The 22966-nt window shown below is 36.4% G+C and overlaps 1 protein-coding gene across 2 annotated transcripts in view; it reads right to left on the bottom strand.

Moving 5' to 3' along the window:
* lamb1b (laminin, beta 1b) overlaps positions 1-22966 on the bottom strand; it is a 55337-nt gene that overhangs the window by 10251 nt on the left and 22120 nt on the right. For both annotated transcript variants that reach the window (NM_001277130.1, XM_088649812.1), the window contains 13 exon segments: positions 949-1181; positions 1263-1447; positions 4092-4461; positions 9274-9370; positions 9467-9681; positions 11224-11448; positions 11538-11701; positions 12854-13085; positions 13173-13316; positions 18106-18295; positions 18479-18599; positions 21677-21798; positions 21943-22101. In NM_001277130.1, the coding sequence (NP_001264059.1) occupies positions 949-1181; positions 1263-1447; positions 4092-4461; positions 9274-9370; positions 9467-9681; positions 11224-11448; positions 11538-11701; positions 12854-13085; positions 13173-13316; positions 18106-18295; positions 18479-18599; positions 21677-21798; positions 21943-22101 (2457 nt within the window).

Genomic DNA, 22966 nt, shown 5'->3' with positions numbered 1-22966 from the left:
AGTCTATTTAGGTGGAGGTGAAGTGTCAGAGGTTGGTGTAGGGATATGCAATATATTGTTTAAGCATTAATATTGCAATATGCACATCTGCAAGTCACATTGCAGGATATGCAATGTCGAGTCTGGATTACAGTTGATCAGGAGATACAGTTGAAAACAAATGATTTGTGAAGTTTAAACATAAAGTTATGAAACAGAATGTAATTTTAGTGTCTTTTTAAAGCCTGTGGCTGTGTGAGCATTTCAATCCAGTTAGCTAAAAAAAGAAACTGTGTATGTATGTAAAATGTATGTAAATGTATGTAAATATAACATTTGAAAACCTTTCATTAACAATACCATAAAACAATAACGATTCTTGTCTTAGGACAACTTTAAATAACAGAAAACCATGAGGCAATGTTTATGTTTATTTGTATCTTTTCGCTGCTTTATTTATCAATGTTTTGATTTTTGGATTATTGTGTTTTATGCAGTCTCCTGAAAATTTTCCCAATCAACCTAAAATTATAAATACTTTGCAAATGCAAAAAGAACCATTCATTTCATCTCGTGAAATTATTCTCAATATGTATTGCAGAAAAGTAAAATATCATAGCCGTTTATTTTAGAATAATAAAATGTCAGTTTTTTTTTTTCTCATTATTATGCCGCCCGAGTTTTGTGGTGTTTTCTGCAGCAGTTGTTAACATTTTTCTTTTATAGCTACATGAAATAAAAGTCTTTGCTTAAAGTCCCTTGAGTATTTTAGGACACATTATTATACTAGCATGCATAGTCACAACTAAAACTCCTTAACTTGATGATGGAGACATTATTATTAGACAAGATGGATTATTAGACAAGTCTTTTAAATTCTCAAATTTTGGTTGATACTGGAGGTTTCATGCATTCAAATAAGCATATTGTTGGAATTCGCTAACTATTTTAAAATGTAGGATTAATTACCTGACGACTTAGTCGTGAAAGGTCTGTCGAGTTCAGTTCAGTTTCAATTTTGCTCAGCCTCTGTGTGTACAGCTGATGTTTCAGGTTAAATTCATTCTCAGTTCTTTCTAGTTTGGCCTCTGCATCTTTTCGTAGCAAGGCAGACTGTCTGACTGGTTCAGAGATGGCTTGACTGACACGGAAATCTGCTTCAGCTGATTCCCTATAATAGTCACGGATGCTGTCCACTGCACCTACAAAGCCAGATCAGCACATGCTTCAGCTGCAAAGCATTTTATTAAATTGAATCTTGCATATGATTGTGCAGTGTTTACCTCTGGGGTCTGAATGCTTTATGTTCAAAACCTGCTGCTGTTTATCAGAGGTGATTTCTTGTAGGTTTTGGGCCTCCTTGGTCAGACTTTTTAGGTCCTTAATTGCCCGGTGATGATCAGTAGATACCATGTCCAAGTCTGTTTCAGATCGGTCCATAGACTTTCTCAGAAGTGATGCTGTCTCACTAAGATTAAAAGAAAAAGTCAACATGTGTAAAAGATCACATTACAGACACTATGCCCCTGGTTTCAACTTTCTCCATTTACTTGTGACTGGTACTCAACAATTTTCTGGCACGCAACCCCCCCATTTCATTTATTAAATTGTGTTAAAATCTCAATACTGTGTTTAGGTGTATTCACAATGTTTCATTTATTTTTATTTCTATTGTGTTGTTATTGTTGTTGCTGGTATTATTATCTATCTTATTTTTTTATCTAAATTGATTGGTGGCCTGAAGTCACCAAACCTATCTCTTCCAATCACCCTACCTATCTTTCCACTTTATCCTATGAACTTATCTTCATCAAGACCTTTGTCCTTCAGTTGTACGTGCACGCACTGTCAAATTAGTAAAGCATAAACTGATTACTTTCCCACAAAATTTAACAGGCTTGGATTAACCCAAAAAGAAAAGAAAATCACTTTAACTGGTCAGTTTTAGAAAACTTTAGACCAGCATCCTCTTACATGGGCTGCAGAAAAGAAACTGCATTATTCAGTTTTTTTTTTCAGTCTTTCTTTCTTCAAAACCTCACATTTAACTACGACTGCTCTCTGCAAAACTAGCAAAACAGTTTCTTAAAGATAATCATTTCATTAATTTTATTTATAAAGCACAAAAATGGGGCAAAATAATATAAAATTCGATAAAAATAATAAATGCAAAAAAAAAAATTAAAAAAGAAGGCAAGTATTTCTAAGTTAAAAGAAATAAGAAAATTATGCAACTGTATCTTAGATTTAAAATAACCAGTAAATGATATTCTTCTTGTTAAATCTGTCTCCTGCTTTAAACAGCTAACCACCACATTATTCTATCTATCCTCATGATAAACAACATTTCAGGTTCAAATTTTCCCTCTCAGATAGGTTTTTTAGGGTCTCTTGGAGGAGTAAGTTGCTTCAGGGCTCAGTACTGGCACACTTCCTTTCTCCATATAAACACCATCACTAGGATCTACCTTTAGAAAGATACATTTTTCTATCGCTGTTCTTTTAAAGATTCTCTTCTAATTCTACTGATAGTTGTTGCTTGCATCTCAGTCTGCCTAATAGATTGTATTTATTTAATTCATTTATTATTCACCATCAACTCAAACCAGAAAGAACACAGAACTGCTTGTGGATTTATTCCCTTTGTCACAACAGGACAGTGTTATGATTTTGATAGTTTGTTAATTGATAATAAGTCCCACATTGCGGGGAAATGCTTGATCTTGTATATTGGCCTTGCCTTGTACAACTTTAGATGGTTGATCAGGCCTTAGTATTGAGCACTTAATGTACTGAAGCATTTTCTCAAATGTGAAATGGGGTAATTTAATATTTATAAATAAAATGTAAATGAAAATAACAGATGTAATAATTAAGATAATGGGCTCTATTTTGACGGTCCATGCGCAAAGCGCAGGGCGCAAACAGTTTCAGGGCCTGTCAGAATCTACTTTTGCTATTTTAAGGACGGAAAAATCCACTTTGCGTTGTGGCGCATGGTCTAAAAGGGTTAAGTTTATTTTCTTAATGAGTTATACGTGTGTTTTGAGAATAAACCAATCAGAGTCTCATCTCCGATTCCCTTTAAGATCCAGTTGTGCCATGGCACATTTGCTATTTACATGACGTAAAGTAAGTGGAAGTGGAAAAACTGAGCATTTCACTAGCAAGAAAACTGTTAAAAAGAGCATCTACAGTGTGAGAATGAGAGATAAATTAATAACTTTTACTTTCGCTCTCGTGCATAGGGAAACCTTATACGCACAGACATCAATTAGCCTATAGATAATTAATTTCGTTTGTTAGCGCAAACATTTGTTTCAAAACAATTTTTTAACTTTAGTTCTAATTTCCAGCAAATGAATAAATGAATGATAATAACAAAGTGTGTTCAAAATACTGAGTTATATCCTACATGCTGTGCCCCATATGGTCTAAAACCTGCAGGTGGGCAAATTTAAGCTTGTTTTTAATAAAACAAATATAAATATGCATATAATAAATAATACTGCCAATAATAATAACATTATACAAAAGCAAATTGAATGAACTGAAAAAGCCTCCTGAGATAAAGGCATAAAAGCAGTGGTTTTTCATATTTATGTAGGCTAGAAAATAATAAGGTTTATGACATTTTAATCCTTTATATTTATATCCTATATATATCCTTATTATATCCTATATATATCGTTAATATTTTAATTATTTTTCATATGTAAAGATATTTGCACATTGCTCTACATCTTGTGTGTATTAAGCATTGTGAAAGCGAGGCGCAACTCTACGCTGGACTTAAGACTGGGTTTGTTCTGGTCTATTGAAAAATCTATTATAGTTTCTCAAAATAGCAACGCCCCAGCAATGCGCCTCAGAACGCCTTCCTTTTGAGACCAGAACACCTATGGGCGCACATATGAGCACAAATGCATTTGCTATTTAAACAGCGTGGCACCACACCTTAAAACTACTCTTGTGCCAAGCTGAAACTAGCAAACATCTATTGCGTCGCGCCTTGCGCCACATTGCGCCGGGTGTATGATAGGGCCCAAAAATAAAGTAAATTTTATGTTTTATAACTGGCTACTAAAAATAAATGCATTTCTTCTACATACCTAGCTTTCTTCATCATCCTCTGCGTGTGTGCGAAAGTTTGCTGAACCTTGTCATCCTCCAGTATCTCTCGGAGTTGCCTACTTTCATCGTCCAGACTCTTTATGATGTCTTTATATGGTGTCGCCACCCCCGAATCCTTCATTTCCTCAACCGTATCCACCAGCCTCTGCGTGTGATTGGTCAGCTCTCCCACATTAACATCCCATTCACGGAAACAGTAATGACACGCCTCACAATCTGGAAAGGTGCCTACAAAGCCCCGCCCACACGTGTCACACCTGCGGCCGGCAACACCCTCTATGCAAACGCAGTCACCTGATGTTTTATTACACTGCTGAGTGGCAATGCCTCTTGGGTCACAGTCACATGCTGGAACACAAATATGCACAGATGATTTAGAAAATGAAATGAGGTCAGAAGACTTAATGTGGTTTAAAATCTTGGATGTGAGTGCAGGAAGAATCGGTGCATTCTTGATTTGAGTGTGTGTGTTTGCTTGTATTGGAATGCATGAGAACACATCTGTGCTCAGTGGAAAATGGGAAAATGTGTGTTTGGGTGATTCATCCCAAGCATAGTGTTTAGATTCTATTTAAAACAAAAATCCAAGAAAAAAATATATTTGCAATTTGTCATGGCGAGTGCTACATTTTTGTATCATTATACTGTGTTATGTAAATATTTTATTTTAATGTTAAAAATGAATATAAAATACCATAAATACAAATTTCCGGCAGGGGTGCCCTTTGTCACCAATTTTGGTCCGGATTTCATCTCTGTTATTCGCAGACAATGTTGTTCTTTTGGCTTTATCGAACATGGACCTTCAACATGCACTGGGGCGGTTTGCTGCCGAGTGTGACGTGGCTGGAATGAGAATCAGCACCCCTAGGTCTGAGGCCATGGTGCTACACCAGAAAAAGGTGGTTTGCAATCTCCAGGTCGGAGGAAAGTCTTTATTTCCAGGTGGAGGAGTTCAAGTATTTTGGGGTTTTGTTCACGAGTGAGGGAAGGATGGAACGTGAGATTGACAGGTGGATTGGTCCAGCGACAGCAGTAATGCGGATGATGGACCAGTCCGTTGTGGTAAAGAAGGAGCTGAACCGAAAGGCAAAGCTCTCGATTTACCGGTCAATCTACGTTCCTACTCTCACATATGGTCATGAGTTTTGAGTCATGACTGAAAGGACCAGATCTCGGATACAAGCTGCCCACCTTTTGGAGCTCTGCCATTAGGGAGGAGCTCAACCACATTAAGATAAGTCATCTAAAGGGGCTTAGGACAAGAAGGAGGGCTCAGGGAAGACCCAAGACATGCAGGAGGGACAATGTCTGGGAATGCCTGGAAATGCCTCGGGATTCCCACGGAGGCCCTGGAGGAAGTTTCACTTAAGAGGGAAGTCTGTAGATCTCTCCTTAGACTGCTGCCCTGTGACCCGTCACCCGACCCCGGAAAAGATAAATAAAAATTACTGAAACTTTAACTAAGATTATAAGGAAAGCAGAAAATATATTTTCAAATGTAAATCAAAATATCAAAAAAAAAAAACAACAAAAAAAAAACAGAATAATTTAATCCTTACTAAAATAACACCCATATGAAATGTTATTCACTTATTCATTTTTCCTTGGCTTAGTCCCTTTTATTTATCAGGGGTCACCACAGCGGAATAAACGGTCAACTTATCCAGCATTTGTTTTACACAGCAGATGCCCTTCCAGCTACAACCCAGTACTGGGAAACATACACTTACACTTCAATTCAATTCAATTCAATTCAGCTTTATTTGTATACAATGTAGATTGTGTCAAAGCAGCTTCACATAAATGGTCATAGTAACTGGAACAGTGTGGTTCAGGTTTTAGTGTTTAAGTTCAGTTCAGTTCAGTTTAGCTCAGTTCAGTGTGATTTAATCATTACTGAGAGTTCAAACACTGAAGAGCCAATTCACACACATACACCATGGACAATTTAGCTTACCAAATTTATCTATAGCACACATGTTTGGACTGTGGAAGAAACCGGGGCACCCGTAGGAAACCCAAGTGAACAAGAGAGAACATGCAAACTCCACACATAAATGCTAATTGACCCAGCCAGGACTCGAACGAGCGACCTTCTTGCTGTGAGGCGACATTGCATAGAATTTTATTATTAAGATTAAACCTTACCTTGCTGGCAATATTTTTTCTTATTTAATCATGAGCATATCTGTAATAGATTTTTTTTTTGCTTATGATCTCAAAGCAAACTACAAAAAAAGTCAAGTTTCATATAAACTATTTATTATCATTCCCAAGCCAATGCACTTTAAAACATAAGACACATTTTTGCTTTGATGGTCAGTGGTTACTTAAGCTTGCCAGAAAGATTAAAAGCGGGAATAGAGGAAAAGAGAGATAATGCTTGTTTGTTTCTCGTTCAACAAGAACAGTCAAGCTAAAAGTAACAACAGACCCCTATTTAAATAAACTCTAGGTTTCTCTGCTGCTTTCTGTGGAGTATCAGAGAGAGGAAAATAAATCACCCTGACATATGTAAGCACTTGTGAATATACTTTCCAAACAGTTTAAACATTCTGGGAGTTATTTGTGTGTGTGTTTGTGTGTGTGTGTGTGTGTGTGTGTGTGTGTGTGTGTGTGTGTGTGTGTGTGTGTGCTGCTATCATTTATTCAATGTAGATGGAAGAATTGCATTTGATGAAAATCTTTAAAATTACAAAACATGGTAACTATAAATTGTATATCTGTGCCGTATTTCCTTGTGAGTGTTTGTTAGGTCCCGTTTCTGTTGTATATTTGGATTTTTTTTTGTCATTGTTTCATTGTTAGCTCTGTTCTGGACATGTTAGTGAATGTATGAGAATTTTCTGAAACATTAGCTTTTTGTTTTAATTATACTGGGTGTATGTTGGTGCTGGTGTGCATGGCTTGCCATCCACCCCTGCTAGGACTATTGCCGATTAATATGGTTCTTGTAAAGCAGTGATTCCCAACCTTTTTTTGCCTGAGACCCTCTTTTTCCCCAGAAAATACTGTAAGGCCCCCTCCACATTTAATGATATAATCGAAACAAAAAAAAAAGATTTTTTTGTCTAGATTAATCTTGTAATCTTAAAATGGCTCATTTGAATTATGCCGAAGGCATTCAGAATATGGGTGCTACCCAAACAAAAAGTCTTTGAGAACGGGGTTCTCAAGCCAGGTGGCGCATTAGACCAAGGCCTCATCTCCGATTTCCACATCACAAACTGCTTGTGAAACTGTTCTACTATGATAATTAGTTTCTCAGCTTGCATATGCAGCAATCATACTATTGAAAAAATGCAGAAAATCTGAGCTATGCCAGATCACATTCATGTCACTTGCATGTGGGGATCCAGAGTCAGGGTTGCATGCCTAGGAATCACAGCCTGCTCAATTGTGCTGATGAGTGGACCATGAACGACAAGGCGGTCTGCACATCACTTTATATCTCTCAAACAAAGACCTTCATCCTGAAATATCTATGCAGCTATCTACTCACAGCTATTCCTTCCTGAGCACCCCTCGAGTGTTTACTTACGTTGGTGGTTTGGCTTCTTTGGCGACAGTTATGAACTGATGGTTAGGGAGTTGGACTTATAATCGAAAGGTTGCAAGTCCAATTCTCGGTCACAGCAGGAATTGAAGATCACCAATTTCTAGTATAATTTCAAGTGCTTGACAATACTCACTTCACTTCTGTATTCAAGCAAGATTTTACCTGTCGACTACTTCCTTCGTGAAGCTATATTAGCTTTGAGCTACAGTACAACTTGTTTTTTGTTTTGTCCAGTAGCATGTGCTGTTGTCTATCACCCATCCAAATACAATAAGGATTTTATTTCAAAGTTTTCTGAATTTCTTGCTGAAATAATCACGAATTATTAGATTCTGCTCATTTGTGGTAATTTTAATATTCATTTTTGCAATCCCTCCAGTTTGAGTTAGTTTTTTTATTTATTTTTTATTTATCAAAATCAATAAATGGCCCCATGAATCAGCATAGCCATGTATTGGACCCATGGAATTTCTGTCTCCATCTCATGTGAAACTTGTATTTCATATCATTTTCTTATAATATTTAAATTTTCAATTCCTCTTCCTGCCACTCTATCTTGCCCACAGCCTGTTAACCCCACAATATGAAGTCTTACACAACTAAATAATTTGCTGCTACTTTTGTAAACTCTACTTTTTACACTGTGTGTTCTGGCTTCTTCTTGTGCTCAGTGGTCTTTATTTCAAACTTTCAATCTGTTTAAAAGGAATTTAAGATTTTATTGCACCATTCAAGAGAAAATACATCAGTTTAAATGACACGACCTGTGATCTTAGGTGGTGTTGCAGACAAGCCGAGAGAGATATGTTGCACATTATACTAAACATAGTGTAAGACAGTTTTTCTGATTATATATATTTGTTGTCTTGTCTTAGAAAATGGTGTTTATCTCATAACTTCAGCTAAAAGTTTGAAATAGATTCCTCAGTGAGATGATTCTATATTAGTTTATTAATGTTGAATCAAGAAATCAGTTAAATGTTCTGTTTATTCAGCAGCTGCTATTTCCCCAGAAGATTTCCTGGGTTTCTGAGCAATTTTGTGTGTTTTTGGAGGGGTTCATTGATTTCTTTATGAGCGCCCTCTGCCTTTTGGAGGTAATTTACTACTGATCACAGCATCCTTGCCTGAGAAGATGTGCATGACAAATGTAAATATGACAAAGTATTTTTAGTACTTGCATGAATAATCACTATTACTACTATGACAATTTTAATGGTTTTAGAATTCTGTTCCAGTGTAATAAAACAATCCTACATATTTTGCCTTTTTAAGCTTTACTTCTGTAGTTAATTTAGTGTAAGTAACTGAAATGTAATACAGGATCATATAATGCATTACAATTCTGAGACAGGAATATTGTAAGTTAAGGGATTACATTTTAAATAACAGTTACAGTTCATCTGTAATGTACTACAGTTTGAAAGTAACCTGCACAACACTGCCAATTTGTTAACTGCCAATTCTGTTGTTGAGGAAGTATGTATATGCCACTAAATTGATTAAAAATGAAATTGTTCTATACAGCTAAAGAATTTAAGATTCCACTTGAGTCATCCAATGTGCGAACCAGTTTTAATAACACAATGCAAACTCACCATGGCATTCAACTTCAGGGTCACCCCAAAACAGTTCCCTGCACTCCTCGCATGTCTTGCCTCCAAAACCAGGCTTACAGGAACACTGACCTGACAGCTACACAGAATACAAGCAGAAACACAGAAATTACATCTAATTTGTGATTCAGCTGATTGACTTTTGTCAACTGTTAAAGCGTGTGTGTGCTCAGACCAAGTCACAGGAGGAACTGTAGGAGTGTTCAGGGTGGCACCGGCAAGGCTGGCATCCTCTTCCACTGTTGATGTTCCATGTGTTGGGGGCACAGCGGTCACAGAGCTGACCCTCCACGCCAGGCAGACATGGGCACTGCCCACTTATCCGGTCACACTCACACAGGCCATCAACACAGCTTTGTCTGGAACTACCTACGAGATTGCACATGCATCCTAAAGACAAAACAAACAAAAAAAGCAAATCAAATTATTTGTGAAACCTGCTTTACCATGCAGGAATTGTAAAACTATGATCAGAAGTAGAAGAGTCTAAAAATGAATCCAGTGGCGCACAAAGATAAGACTCAGTGGGGTTCAGTATTGTGTTGGACCCCAAAGACTCACTTTATAAACAAGAACATTTGCAATATTCTTCTAAATTAGTTGTTTTGTGTTCTTCAGAAGAAGAAAATGGTTTACTGCATATTTAGTTAATAATTTTTTTATTCACTTTATAATAATTGTATTTATTTATGACTTATAACAAATTAGAGTAAAAAAGGACAAAAAAATCCCCCAAAAACCCAATTATATTTTAAAAATATATAGATAGTATTAACTTAAGTGCATACAATGAAAAATAAAAACATACCAACAAACAAAAAGGTAAATAATAATTTGGCTTAACAAAACCTACAAATGTACAATCTGTATCACACAATACCCCCTACTTTGCACGTAGGAAAGAAAAATAATTAATTTGCTGGAACAAACTCTTGGTCTGTATTTGACAATAAAACATGTTCTTGGATATATTTGTTAAATGAGTCCAAAATTTTCTTAAACTGGTTAGATGAACCTCTAGACAGTTCAACTTTTCCAACTTTAGGAAAAAGAGGACATCACAGATCCACTGTGTTGGAGGTTTCTGATCCTTCCACCTAAGCAATATTAGTTGTTTGGCTTGGAGCACAATAAAAGCTATGCTATCAGATTGCATCTTTGCAAGATTACAATGTGAGCAATGAAAGGTAGATTATGAAAAAAAACCCAGATGTAGTTTTAAGTGTAGTTTTAGTGTCCCAAAAGCAGTTACTGTAAGCTTTATACAAGACCAAAACATATGTGCATAAGTGGCTGTATTTTGTTAATTTTGACTGCAAATGTACTTTTAGTCTTGCCAATCAGCTTGCTATATTTAAATACACCAGCTTAGACAGTAGCTGATTGCTGACTAATTTCATTGGGTGATGCTGCTATGATGATCGCGTCAGCCCCAACTTCAGACACGCCCTCTGTCAAGTGTTGACACTAAAGCCCCGTGTGAATGCATCGTAAGAAGTTTGGTTAAAACATTATAAATTAATGCAATTTTTAAAATGTCTAAACTTTTGAGAAAAAAATGTCTCTGAATGTTCCTGAAAAATAAACCTGAATGAATGATACTAAGGTTTGAACAATAAAGGTAAAATTGGACAATAATAATAATAATAATAATAATAATAATAATAATAATATAAAACTTAAACACATTCTTAGAATAACTTAAAATATTTATAACATTCTTTATTCTTTCAAGCAAACAATTACTGTATTTGCACAAATGTAATATACAGTAGCCAATTTCATCATAGTTCTTGTCATTAATTTCATGTTCTTGAAAAATATGATGACTATTTGTCAAAAAAAATTAACACTGCATATAAGAATATTGTAGATCAATGTTTTAACTTAAACACACACACTAAATATACTTGTTTACTTGACAATACTCACTCCTACAGTTCTGTGAACGGGCATCTCCATAGTAGCCACGACTACAGTACTGGCACTCAGTGCCATCAGTGTGAAACAGGCATTTGAGACAAGCACCAGTGCGTGCGTCACATGATTCAGGGTCCTGCATATTAATATTTCCATTACATTGACATGGGTGGCACCGTCCCCCTGGTACCCGAGTGTTGCCATAGTAACCAGAAGCACATTCCTCACATTTAGGTCCTAGATAGTGGAATAGGGATAAGAATTGTTTTATGTTAGTTCTAGGAAACAGTTTCTGTTATGTTAACTTCTCCAGTGAATTAATTTACCCTTGTAGCCTGCGTTGCAGACACAGACCATTTGAAGAGTGTTGGGATTTTGGTAACAGCTCTCAGAAAACTGCATACCACTTCCAGGTCCATTAGGACACATACAAGGCCTGCATTGATCTCTGGAGCCCAACAATGTGCTACGGTGATAACCACTTTCACACCTGGAACAGAAGATTTTGGAGAACTCTAGCTATGTTGCTCCATGTATGTCAAACAGAAGAGCATTCCACTGCCAACAGAAAATAAATTAGCAAGAAATACAGGAACCTGTAAAAATCTGTACTAGCATACTGTAAAACCCTCAACCTCCCCAGCTCCAACTTTTTAGATCCACTAAGGTTGTTTGCATGTCTTGTGTACATACTAAAAACAGTGTGTCTGTAAGCATTTATTTGAAGCCAGATGCTTTTTATCAGTATCCACATATATTGGTTTTCAGAGAGATTGCCTAAATTTATTTCTTAAATATACATTTTCATATCATGATTTTGATTTCAATATAAACAATTGACTAGTCAGAAAAAATAATCCCAGCTGCATATATATATATATATATATATATATATATATATATATATATATATATATATATATATATATATATATATATATATATATATATATATATATATATATATATATATATCAAGCACATGTTGGACTTTTAAATGAAAGATTTATTAGTGTGGTCACTGACCTAGAGGCTAACCTGCATCATGGGTGCCATTGAGGGGTTAAGCTAGGCACAATGAAACCCACAAAGCTCAGAGTGAAACTGCACCATCGGGCCTATCAAGTCCTGAGGCTAAGCAGTACCACGTGGCCCACTGTGCGCAGTAGTGGAGCAGCACCACACAGCCTGCCCTACTGAGTCATGTGGCACAAACAGCACCATGAGGCTAACAAAGGTGGAGCTGCAATACATGGCCTAAGCACTAGACCAATACACCACACAAGAGAATAGCACTTTGTCTGTTTGTAGAAATATTTCCATATATTTCCATAAAGGATTTTAAAACAAAGTGATAGCATCTCAATCATTCCAGTGTTTTTTTTCAGACAATGATAGTCAGCTCTGTTGTTATTGTGTTTTTGCTATTGCAGAAAATGTATAATTTAAGAAAATTATTAATATGTTATTCCTTGCAAAACAACCAGTATTACATAACACATTGTTTTACACAGTTTACTCCATCAATTTTAAGCCTGTTCTGCTCTAATGAAGGTTTTCATAATCGGTGGTTAAAACCTTCCTTGAAAGTGATCAAAATCATATTAGCTCCATCAGATAACAATATATTGCCCTCTCTTACCTCTCGCAGTTGTGGCCTGAGGTGTGACCCCTGCAGTTCAGACATTTGCCTGTGAGAGGGTGACACTGTTCACTGTTTCCATTACAGGAGCAGGGCTTGCAAGTAGGGTAGCCCCAATGGTTGGGTTTACAGTTGCCACATTGGCGCCCAAATGCTCCAGGCACACACAAACACTGGCCAGTGCTGGGGTGGCAGAAAAGGTTCTGAGAGCCCAGCGGATTACAGTCACAAGCTGAAGAGAATTTAATCAGAAAGGTTACTTTATATTAATAGTGAACTAAATGTGGGGTATTTGTGCATGTGTACAGTGTTCACTAACCTCTACATCCTGAGGGTCCGAACAGGTAGGTGGCTGGAGCACAGGCATCACAGTTCTTTCCTGAAACATTGGGTCGACACTGACACTGCCCACCGATAGGATCACACACGGTGCTCAGAGACCCTCGTGGGTCACACTTACACTCTGCCAAACATAAATAAGAAAAAGACAATTAATCCTTATGCCCAATGGCAGCAAAAATCTGATTGGTTGGTTAAGTTTGATTTCATAACCAAGCACTGAGAAAGCCACATTCATTGATAAAGTATTTACTTTAGAGCGGAGATGTGCAAAAATAAAACTTAAAAAGAAAGCTTAGCTGACTTAATGTCTCACTTGCACACAAATGTGCCCCACTAAATAGATTTTGACATCAAAACTGCAGCATAATGTTTGTATATCAAATCAGCCAATTACATATCTGCAGCTCAGTGCATTTAGACATAAACATAGGTCAAGATGATCTGCTCTAGGTCAGACCAGGGGCCTCATGTATGAAGACTTGCGTGGAAATCTTACTAAAACATTGCGTACGCACAAAGCTGTAAATGTGCGTACGCAGAAAAAATTTCAGATGTATGAAACACTGCGTACGCCGAATCTCACGCATATTCTTTTGTACATCCGAATGAACGTGAAACTGAGCGCAACATGCACGAGCGCAAAACCCCTCCCTGCCTCCTCCCCCGTATGAATATGCTAATGACTATGCTAATGGCAAAACCCAACGAAAAAGCAACGGCAAAATCAAACAAAAAGAGAAACTTTGAACAGAATGTGAAATGGAGGTGCTGCTTTCGGAGGTAGAACGGAGAAAAGCGGTGTTATTTGCAAGTTTGTTCTCCGGAATTAACAACAAAAGAAAAAAATAGAGTGGGAGAGTTTAGCTGATACGGTTAACACAGTTGGGTCTGAACATCGCACTGAGTGCATTTACAAAAGAAATAGTGTGGTTTATATCTGTAAACTGTTGCAGTACCCTTAGCAGTCTCAGTGGCGCACCTCATAAGAAGCATGTGATCATATACTGACACGTTCGAGCACAAACTCGGTTCGAATCCAGCGTCTGATGAATTCTTTCTTCTTTTTTTCCCGCTACATATCAGATTTTGCCCACTATTTATCACGAGAAAGACAAGTAGGAATCATTAATAAGTTTGTGCATCATATTTTATTTGCACATTTATTGAATGGAAATGTTTCTGATTCACGCATGCAAATTTATCTTCAGATAGTGTCTTTATAGCAATGTGCGTGCAGTAGATAGCTCAGATTACATTGGGAAAACAGGCGACCGCTGCAAATTGTGCTTTAATGTTTAGCTGGTCAACTGTATGGTATGGAAATCTTACATACCTACTATATGAACCCGTCTCATACAGCTGCCATTGCAAGGATCAGACACTTTGTAGAGAAGAATTTAACACAACTGCCTCTAGGAGTCGCCAATGGAAATAAAACAGACACGCACAAAAAATGTGCGTACGCCTGCCAGAAAGCTGCCGTGAAGGTGCGCACATTCCCACGTTCAGTTCATTGTTAGTAAATCCAAACGTGAGCGATTCTGAGCGTGAAACCTGGCGTACGCAAAGTTTTTGTGCGTACGCAGCGTTGATACATGAGGCCCCAGGTAATTTTGAGTGTTGCAAGAGTGTTGGTGCCAGACAGCCTGGGGCCTCATGTACGAAGACTTGCGTGGAAATCATACTAAAACATTGCGTACGCACAAAGCTGTAAATGTGCGTACGCAGAAAAAATTTCAGATGTATGAAACACTGCGTACGCCGAATCTCACGCATATTCTTTTGTACATCCGAATGAACGTGAAACTGAGCGCAACATGCACGAGCACAAAACCCCTCCCTGCCTCCTCCCCCGTATGAATATGCTAATGACTATGCTAATGTAAAAACCCAACGAAAAAGCAATGGCAAAAGCAAGCAAAAAGAGAAACTTTGAACAGAATGTGAAATGGAGGTGCTGCTTTCGGAGGTAGACCGGAGAAAAGCGGTGTTATTTGCAAGTTTGTTCGGCGGAATTAACAACAAAAGAAAAAAAATAGAGTGGGAGAGTTTAGCTGATACGGTTAACACAGTTAGGTCTGAACATCGCACTGAGTGCATTTAAAAAAGAAATAGTGTGGTTTATATCTGTAAAATGTTGCAATACCCTTCGCAGTCTCAGTGGCGCACCTCATAAGAAGCATATGATCATGTACTGACACGTTTGAGCATAACTCGGCTCGAATCCAGTGTCTGATGAATTCATTCTTCTTTTTTTCCCCGCTACATATCAGATTTTGCCCACTATTTATCACGAGAAAGACAAGTAGGAATCATCAATAAGTTTGTGCATCATATTTTATTTGCACATTTATTGAATGGAAATGTTTCTGATTCACGCATGCAAATTCATCTTCAGATAGTGTCTTTATAGCAATGTGCGTGCAGTAGATAGCTCAGATTACATTGGGAAAACAGGCGACCGCTGCAAATTGTGCTTTAATGTTTAGCTGGTCAACTGTATGGTATGGAAATCTTACATACCTACTATATGAACCCGTCTCATACAGACGCCATTGCAAGGATCAGACACTTTGTAGAGAAGAATTTAACACAACTGCCTCTAGGAGTCGCCAATGGAAATAAAACAGACACGCACAAAAAATGTGCGTACGCCTGCCAAAAACCTGCCGTGAACCTGCGCAAATTCCCACGTTCAGTTCATTGTTAGTAAATCCAAACGTGAGCGATTCTGAGCGTGAAACCTGGCGTACGCAAAGTTTTTGTGCGTACGCAGCGTTGATACATGAGGCCCCTGGTCTGATTACTCTAGAAATTGTTCACATACATGGAGATTTATGCACATATATATATGAATTGCCTGAAAATATTCTTTGATTTGCAGATGTGGGAGTGAAAATTACTTCTTGATATCAGAGAACAACAGCCGAAGCTCAGTCTAATGATATACCTTTAAGATGTGGTAGAACAGGAGTTTCACAGTGTTGACAACTATTTTGAAAAGTTGCTAACTTTCAGTTGATTACATCATATGCCAATTTGCATATTACTGACATTTTCACGTTATGGCGTTTCTGTTTGTTTAACAGCCTATGATTAATAAAGGGGTATTTATATTAGCACTTCGTTTTTTATATACAGTATGTAGTAAATTTGCAGTAATATCTCAGATATAATAAACTCAGACAAGTTCCGAAACTGTCACCAAAATATCTGTTATTGTGAACAAGGTCAAAATAAATTGTTAATATAAAGGAGAAGCAGATCGGTTTGACTGCACAATAGAAATACCTCACACTCCAGGTGCTAAATCATTTGCCATCAGTACGCAGAGGAATGATCTGCTCTCAGGCTGCAGGTGGGAGAGACTCATGTACTAGGACTAGGCTTAGGCACTGTACAGTATGGGCACATGGGAGTCTACACAAAATCTCCTGTAACACAAAGTCACTAAGTTTGTCGCTAGTCGCTTTTTTGAAAATTTGTCACTAAGGGGGTCTTAAAAGTCGCTAAATACAGCAAAAATGTTACTAACTTGGTAAATTTGTATCCAACTATTTTTATTGCAAATATGTAATGCTAAATTGTTAATTAATATGGACCAACATTTCTTCTGAATATTTCTACTACATTGTTAAATCTATGCCACAAAAATGCCACGTTTCAGCCAGGTTTTAGATCATGTTACAGTACTCAATCTGCACTTCTTAAAGTACAAAATGATATTCTTTCATCTCTTGATGTTAAAACGGTATTACTTGTGATGCTGGACCTTCTGCTGCTTTTAATTCTGTGGACCACTTAGTTCTCCTGTCTTGCTTGGCCCATCAGGTTGGCCTACAGGGGCCTGTGTTGTGTTCAGATCTTATTTAACAGTTTTTTTTAGTTATGTTTAGTTTAGTTCTCCTTCTGCTCCATTGACTTCTGGTGTTCCACAAGGTTCAATTTTGGGCCCTGTTTTCTTTTCATTATATATGCTTCGGTTAGGGTCAATCACAATAAATCAAAATGTCTCCTTTCATCTGTATGCTAACGATGTTCAAATCTGTTGCTTCAGACTCTTCAGGTACACTACAATCTCTGCACGGATGTTTAATTGACATCAAACTTCGGCTGTCACAGAACTTTCTTTCTCTAAACGATTGTGTTTGGCAACTCAAACCTGCCTAATGAGTTGGCCTCAAATATATATTACGTTTTCTTCACATTTTAGCCATGTAGTTAAATTTGGGAGTTTTTAGTTTAAGTAGTAGTTTAGAATTTGATAAACAGGTTATTTCAGTGATCAAGGCAAGCTTTTTCTAGCTTTGCCGCCTTGCCAAAGTCAAACCCTTTCTGAGCCAGCGTGATCTAGAGAAAGCCATTTATGCTTTTATCAGCTCTCGTCTGGACTATTGCAATGCATTTTATGTTGGAATTAACCAAACCTTTCTCAGATCCAGGTATAAACAATGGGGTGATTGTTTATTTTCAGTGGCAGGTCCAAAACTGTGGAATACCCTTTAGAACTTTGCATCATCACCAATGTGGTACTGTTTAAAGTGAAACTTAAAACCTATTTATTTAGACTTTTTTTTTTTTTTTTTGATATTCAGTAGTACAAAATGCTGTTTTGTTGTTTTATTGACACTTGTGTTCTTACTATCTTAGATATTTAAATGTTTAATTTTTGTTTTTAATAATTTGAAGCACTTTGGGCAGCCTCCTGGTTGTAGTAAGACGCTATATAAATAGCCTTATTGATTGATTGATTGATTGATTGAATTAAGGCAGATGTGGAGGCACCACTATGGGGTTTTGAGAGCCCTTGTGTACTGTTTGAATAGGGAAATTTGGCTCTGACATCAGACGAGGTAGCTTTTATTAGTTGTGTTAAAACATGTTAGTTAATATATTTTTGCCTTTCTCACCAAGGGCTCCGTTGTGCAGTAGAGCTGACACACTGAAGATATAGTCTTTGCAAATATCCGTTAAAGGGATTTTAATAACACTCTGGCTCCGCTCCAAACATCTGTATTTCTGGAACATCTCCCAGTTCTTCTGCTGATGGTCTCCTCCACAAAACAGATCCAGGTCTTGCACCTCTGGCAGAAGCACTAGCTGTAGAAGGCAAGAGTTCAATGTAAAAATCACTGAGCATGATAGTAGTCTGTGCAATTATGGTTAATTTTATAATGACTGGACAAATACAGCACACAACAAACTTGTTTAAAAAATAAATAAATAACACATTTCAATTTCTATAAAAATATTACTTTACAAATGTATAAGTAGTGAACTTACTGAATCAACAAGTGTGCGAGGAGAGGAGTGATAGCTGTATGAAGAGTACTGTGGGAAACTAATTTTGAGGGTGTAGTTTTGACCCGTTTCCAGACACACTGGATTAGGCACAACAACATATCTGAAACAAAAAAACATATACAGTAAACAGTCTAAGATGATCTGGCAGATCCTGGATATTTTGATCTTGATAACTCTATATTGGTGTAGGGTCCAGCCAGTTGGCCCAATGACGGTATCCAATGATGGATGAAGGTTCACTGCAAGTTCGGTCTTTCCAATGCACAATGTTGATTTATATTAAACTTAACTCATATCTGACTCCAATTTTAGTATGAGGTGGTTTAGAATATTAATATATTTATCCTCGTTTTATCTGACTCCAATTATAAAACATTGAGAAGGTTATTTTGTTTCTGTTCACATTAATTTAGATTATGATTGAATATTCTCTTCTGTTCATCATTTTATGTTATTCTCATTCATTGGGATTCCTATAACATCCTGAATCTTGTACCGGCCGAGTATACAATTTCTTAAGCACAAGCATGTCAGTCTTGGTCACTAAACAGTGGCGATTGACCGCTATCCTAAAAAAGCAGAACCCTACTTACTCAGATTAGGATATTTTTTATGCGGTCCCCATAGGTCTGCTACCTCCTAAATCAAACAGAGCTATTTAGTCATATAATGATCATTACTATAGAATTAAGCAGACCAGTCGTACTTAAACTATTAGTAACTTAGAATAATCACTATACTATCTAAATAGTATTATAAGTTTATCGGGTGAAGGACTATCCCCATAGATATCCTTTTACAGCCTAAGTATACATGAATAAATGCCAATTTGTAAGTCGGAGCTCTAGAGACATCGTATAGCGTGCCACAATGCTCCGTCTACCGTGTTCTAGTCCGCTACTAACCTGAACAGGGGCTTGTGGTGCTATGAAATTACCACAATCTACTAAAGATAATAACATGAACTCTGATTCACAATTCAAAACATAACAATTTATTAGTCGGGTAAATGTATTATGCCAATACAATCAGTCAATTCATAAACGATTAATATAAAACATCAAATTATCAAAGATAAATCCAAGATTAAAAGATGCATATCCTGACTTTGAAATATACATAACATGGAGCAAGCCATGTTATGGGCTGATCTGGTTAGGCAGAATCGCGCTGAGCCTTTCTTAAACCTTACCTTAAATAATCCTAGAATTCCCTCAAGGAAGGAGGTGTGTATAACAAAAGGCATTCACACTTAGTGGAAAAGTCACACCCTTCATAGTGGTTCAAAAGATGCCTGAAGTTATATATTTATTGTTTTGATTATGTCTATTTCTGAGAGAATGAGACCATTGTACCAATCGCACTGAGACATTTCAAATGATATCAAACATGATAGTTAAAATCAGTTTGGTTAATCTAGAACATTCAAACATTGAAATGACCATATGTGTGAGATGGGGTGGATGAAACTGAGTTTCAGCAGACTCGGATGCAAATGCAGCAGGAACTGGTTTTTCCCGCATTCCCCCCTGCTGGGTTGTGGAGTCAATTGGCCCTGTTTTCAGCTCATGTTTTGAATTGTCAAAGACATCAAAAATATTTGTAATATTTCAATTCTTACATTGGTTCTTCAAGTTTGCGCATTAGATTTGAAATATCTGGATTAATTGATCTGAGATTGCTATGTGTGCTCGTATTTATTGCGAAGGAGAGATATAAATCTTGAAATCATGATCAGCAATGCCGCAATTGACTGGTGGTGCAGCAGCATAATGACATCATCTGATTGATTAATATTTAGTTATCAGCAATGTGAGCAAAATTTTAAGAAAATGAAACCATCTGTTAAATATGAAATGCAAGAACTTTTCCCATTTGTTGTGGGCTGCAGGCTTTGCTTTGTTAGTGTTTGTTAGATTTTTCTCGGGATAATATATATTTTTAAGTTTCTTAATCCTGTCGCATAAGGAATAACTGGCTATTTACATTAAATTTTGCCTCATGCAAGCATTTTGATAATTGAGAAATGTCTGCATGTCCAGTGTTGCATCAAGTCACCCACATTAGCTTTCATCACGTGCATAATATCACTATAAAAAAAATTCTCTTTGAACCAGAGTACCACCCCCATGTAAGTTTTTATACCTTTTCTTTCAGTTATTTCTTTTTTTTTTTTTGAATTCAGATTACATTTAAAAAAATAATTTAAAATAATTCTACAATATTGTTATTTTGCACAGTTTAATACAGAACTATAAGAAATTATTAGCAGTTTTTCCTGACTTTCAGAATGACCTTTGCTAGTCATGCTTTGTTAGTCATGCTTTGCTAGTCTTTGCTAATCTAATTCTGTTTTTGGAAATAAGCCTGCTCGTGAGCATGTTTGAGTTTCCAGGCCTGTTTGCTATGACAACAACTCTTGTATGAGTTTAAGAACGAAAGTATCCTGGATCGTGTCATTGTCAATAGCCAAATCCAGTTAACTGAGTAATCAGTGTATGCAGAATAGACAACTTTAGGGCACAGAAATCTTTTTAATCTAATTTGGCTTTTCATTTAGTGGCCTGGAAATGTTATATTTATATATCTCACATTCTCACACACATTGCTAAGTCTTGTTTTCCTGTAGCACTATGAAGCATTTATTTTCTTTGTCTAGCCGCATAACCTTTTGCATTGTTTTATTTTTCCGTTGTTTTTGTCACCTGTCCTAACCATTCACCTATTTCTTAACTACGTATTTTGGATTACCTATATGCTCCTGTTTGCTAACTGTTTGACTGTTGCCTGCCTAACTGCTCTTATTAATAAACTGTGCATGAATCCTCAACTCTGTTGTCCAGCATGCTGCTGTTACACCCACAATCTTGTTAAAACCCCCAAAACAAACTTAAACAGCAGCAGAATATGTTGTGGTTCTTAACTTGTGAAAATTAAGACATCAAAATTGCCTTATGTAAATTACTTTTGTGAAAAGTACAATCTATATGTTTTCTTGTAGTTTCTTGTCTTCAATAAATAAATAAATAAATAAAATTTAACCAGTTGTTTATGATGTTTATAATTATCAGCTTCCAAATATATAGATATTGGCATTAGCAAGAATCTGTGCATCCCTAAAAAAAACTACATCTGTTTTTAGTGGAATGTTTTTGTGTACATGTAACGTCCACTTACCTTGATCCAGGGTGCAGTGAGACCATCTGTTCATCATCGTATGTAGTAGTGCAGTGTGTTGACTGATCAATGTCTCTGGGCCGCTCCAACTTTACTATAACCTGCTCCCATTCATCTGGCAACTATAATAAACACATGTGCAATGCTTGATTGTGACCATGTGTGCTGCCTGGGTGGCAGATAAAGATAGTATACACTGAATATTGCATATGTGTATGTGTGTGTGTGTGTGCGTGTGTGTGTGTGTGTGTGTATTTGTTAATTACCAGTGGTTCATAGCGGATCATTAAGTTGTATTCCATAGATCTTGGGAAATTGTTAATGTTGAATGTCAGCGTTTCACCCTCTGGTACATTCACAAAGCCTGTACCTGTCCATGTAGGTTTACGATCCTGAGGTAACGGTCTTTGAACCACTTTTACTGCCTGCACAGGATCAACAATAAACATTCTAAATTTACTCCTACAAACACATTTGGCTCTTTATATTAACATGCAGTGAATACAGATGTACTTAATTTTTTTTTGTAATGTGTAATTTTTATAAATTTTATTTTATTATTTATTTATTTATTTATTTATTTATTTATTTTTACACCCATGAACCTAACCCATGTTATTACTTCATATAGCCTATACTTTCCTAGATTTACATAATACACTATTGTAAAAGCAAATGTACATAAACTAAATTGTTCACAAATCCGAAATTAATGTCTTCAATTAGTTTATAAAAAGTAAAATTGTCACCTTTAGTTAGTACAAAACATTTTTATTTAAAACATTAAAACAAGTTTGAAACCATTCTTGTTTTAAAATAGTTGCAGATAAATGATTGCACTTTGCTCGTTAAACCATTGTTCTATTTGTACTTTCATTATTTGTACACATTTTCAGTACTTTATTCATAAGAAGAATTTTTTTTTATAAATAATATTCATCTTTAATGTTAGTACAGTATGTTTAACAATCAGTTAATTAAGTGGCAAACTATACAATATACATTTCGAGTAAACCATTTGCTGAATTATATTGCACAGTCGCCCCACTACCATGACATTATTGTTATTAATTACATTAAATGATTATTACTTACAACACAACTTTCATAATATTCATAAGTCTTATGAGTTCCCTATTTGAAGAGAAAGTAAAAAGTTTGATAGTCCCGTTATTAGGAATGCTTGTCCCTGTCTATTAAAAATACAAATAATAATATAGTCATATTAGTGTATAGTCAAAATAAGATTTTTGTACTAATGTGGTTAAAAAAAGAATTTTTTTGGTGGTC

The sequence above is a fragment of the Danio rerio genome, chromosome 4, assembly GCF_052040795.2.
Source record: "Danio rerio strain M-AB ecotype USA chromosome 4, GRCz13ab, whole genome shotgun sequence".
NCBI lineage: Eukaryota > Metazoa > Chordata > Actinopteri > Cypriniformes > Danionidae > Danio > Danio rerio.
Note: the sequence above shows the minus strand (reverse complement) of the source record. Positions and strands in the feature narration are given on the sequence as shown.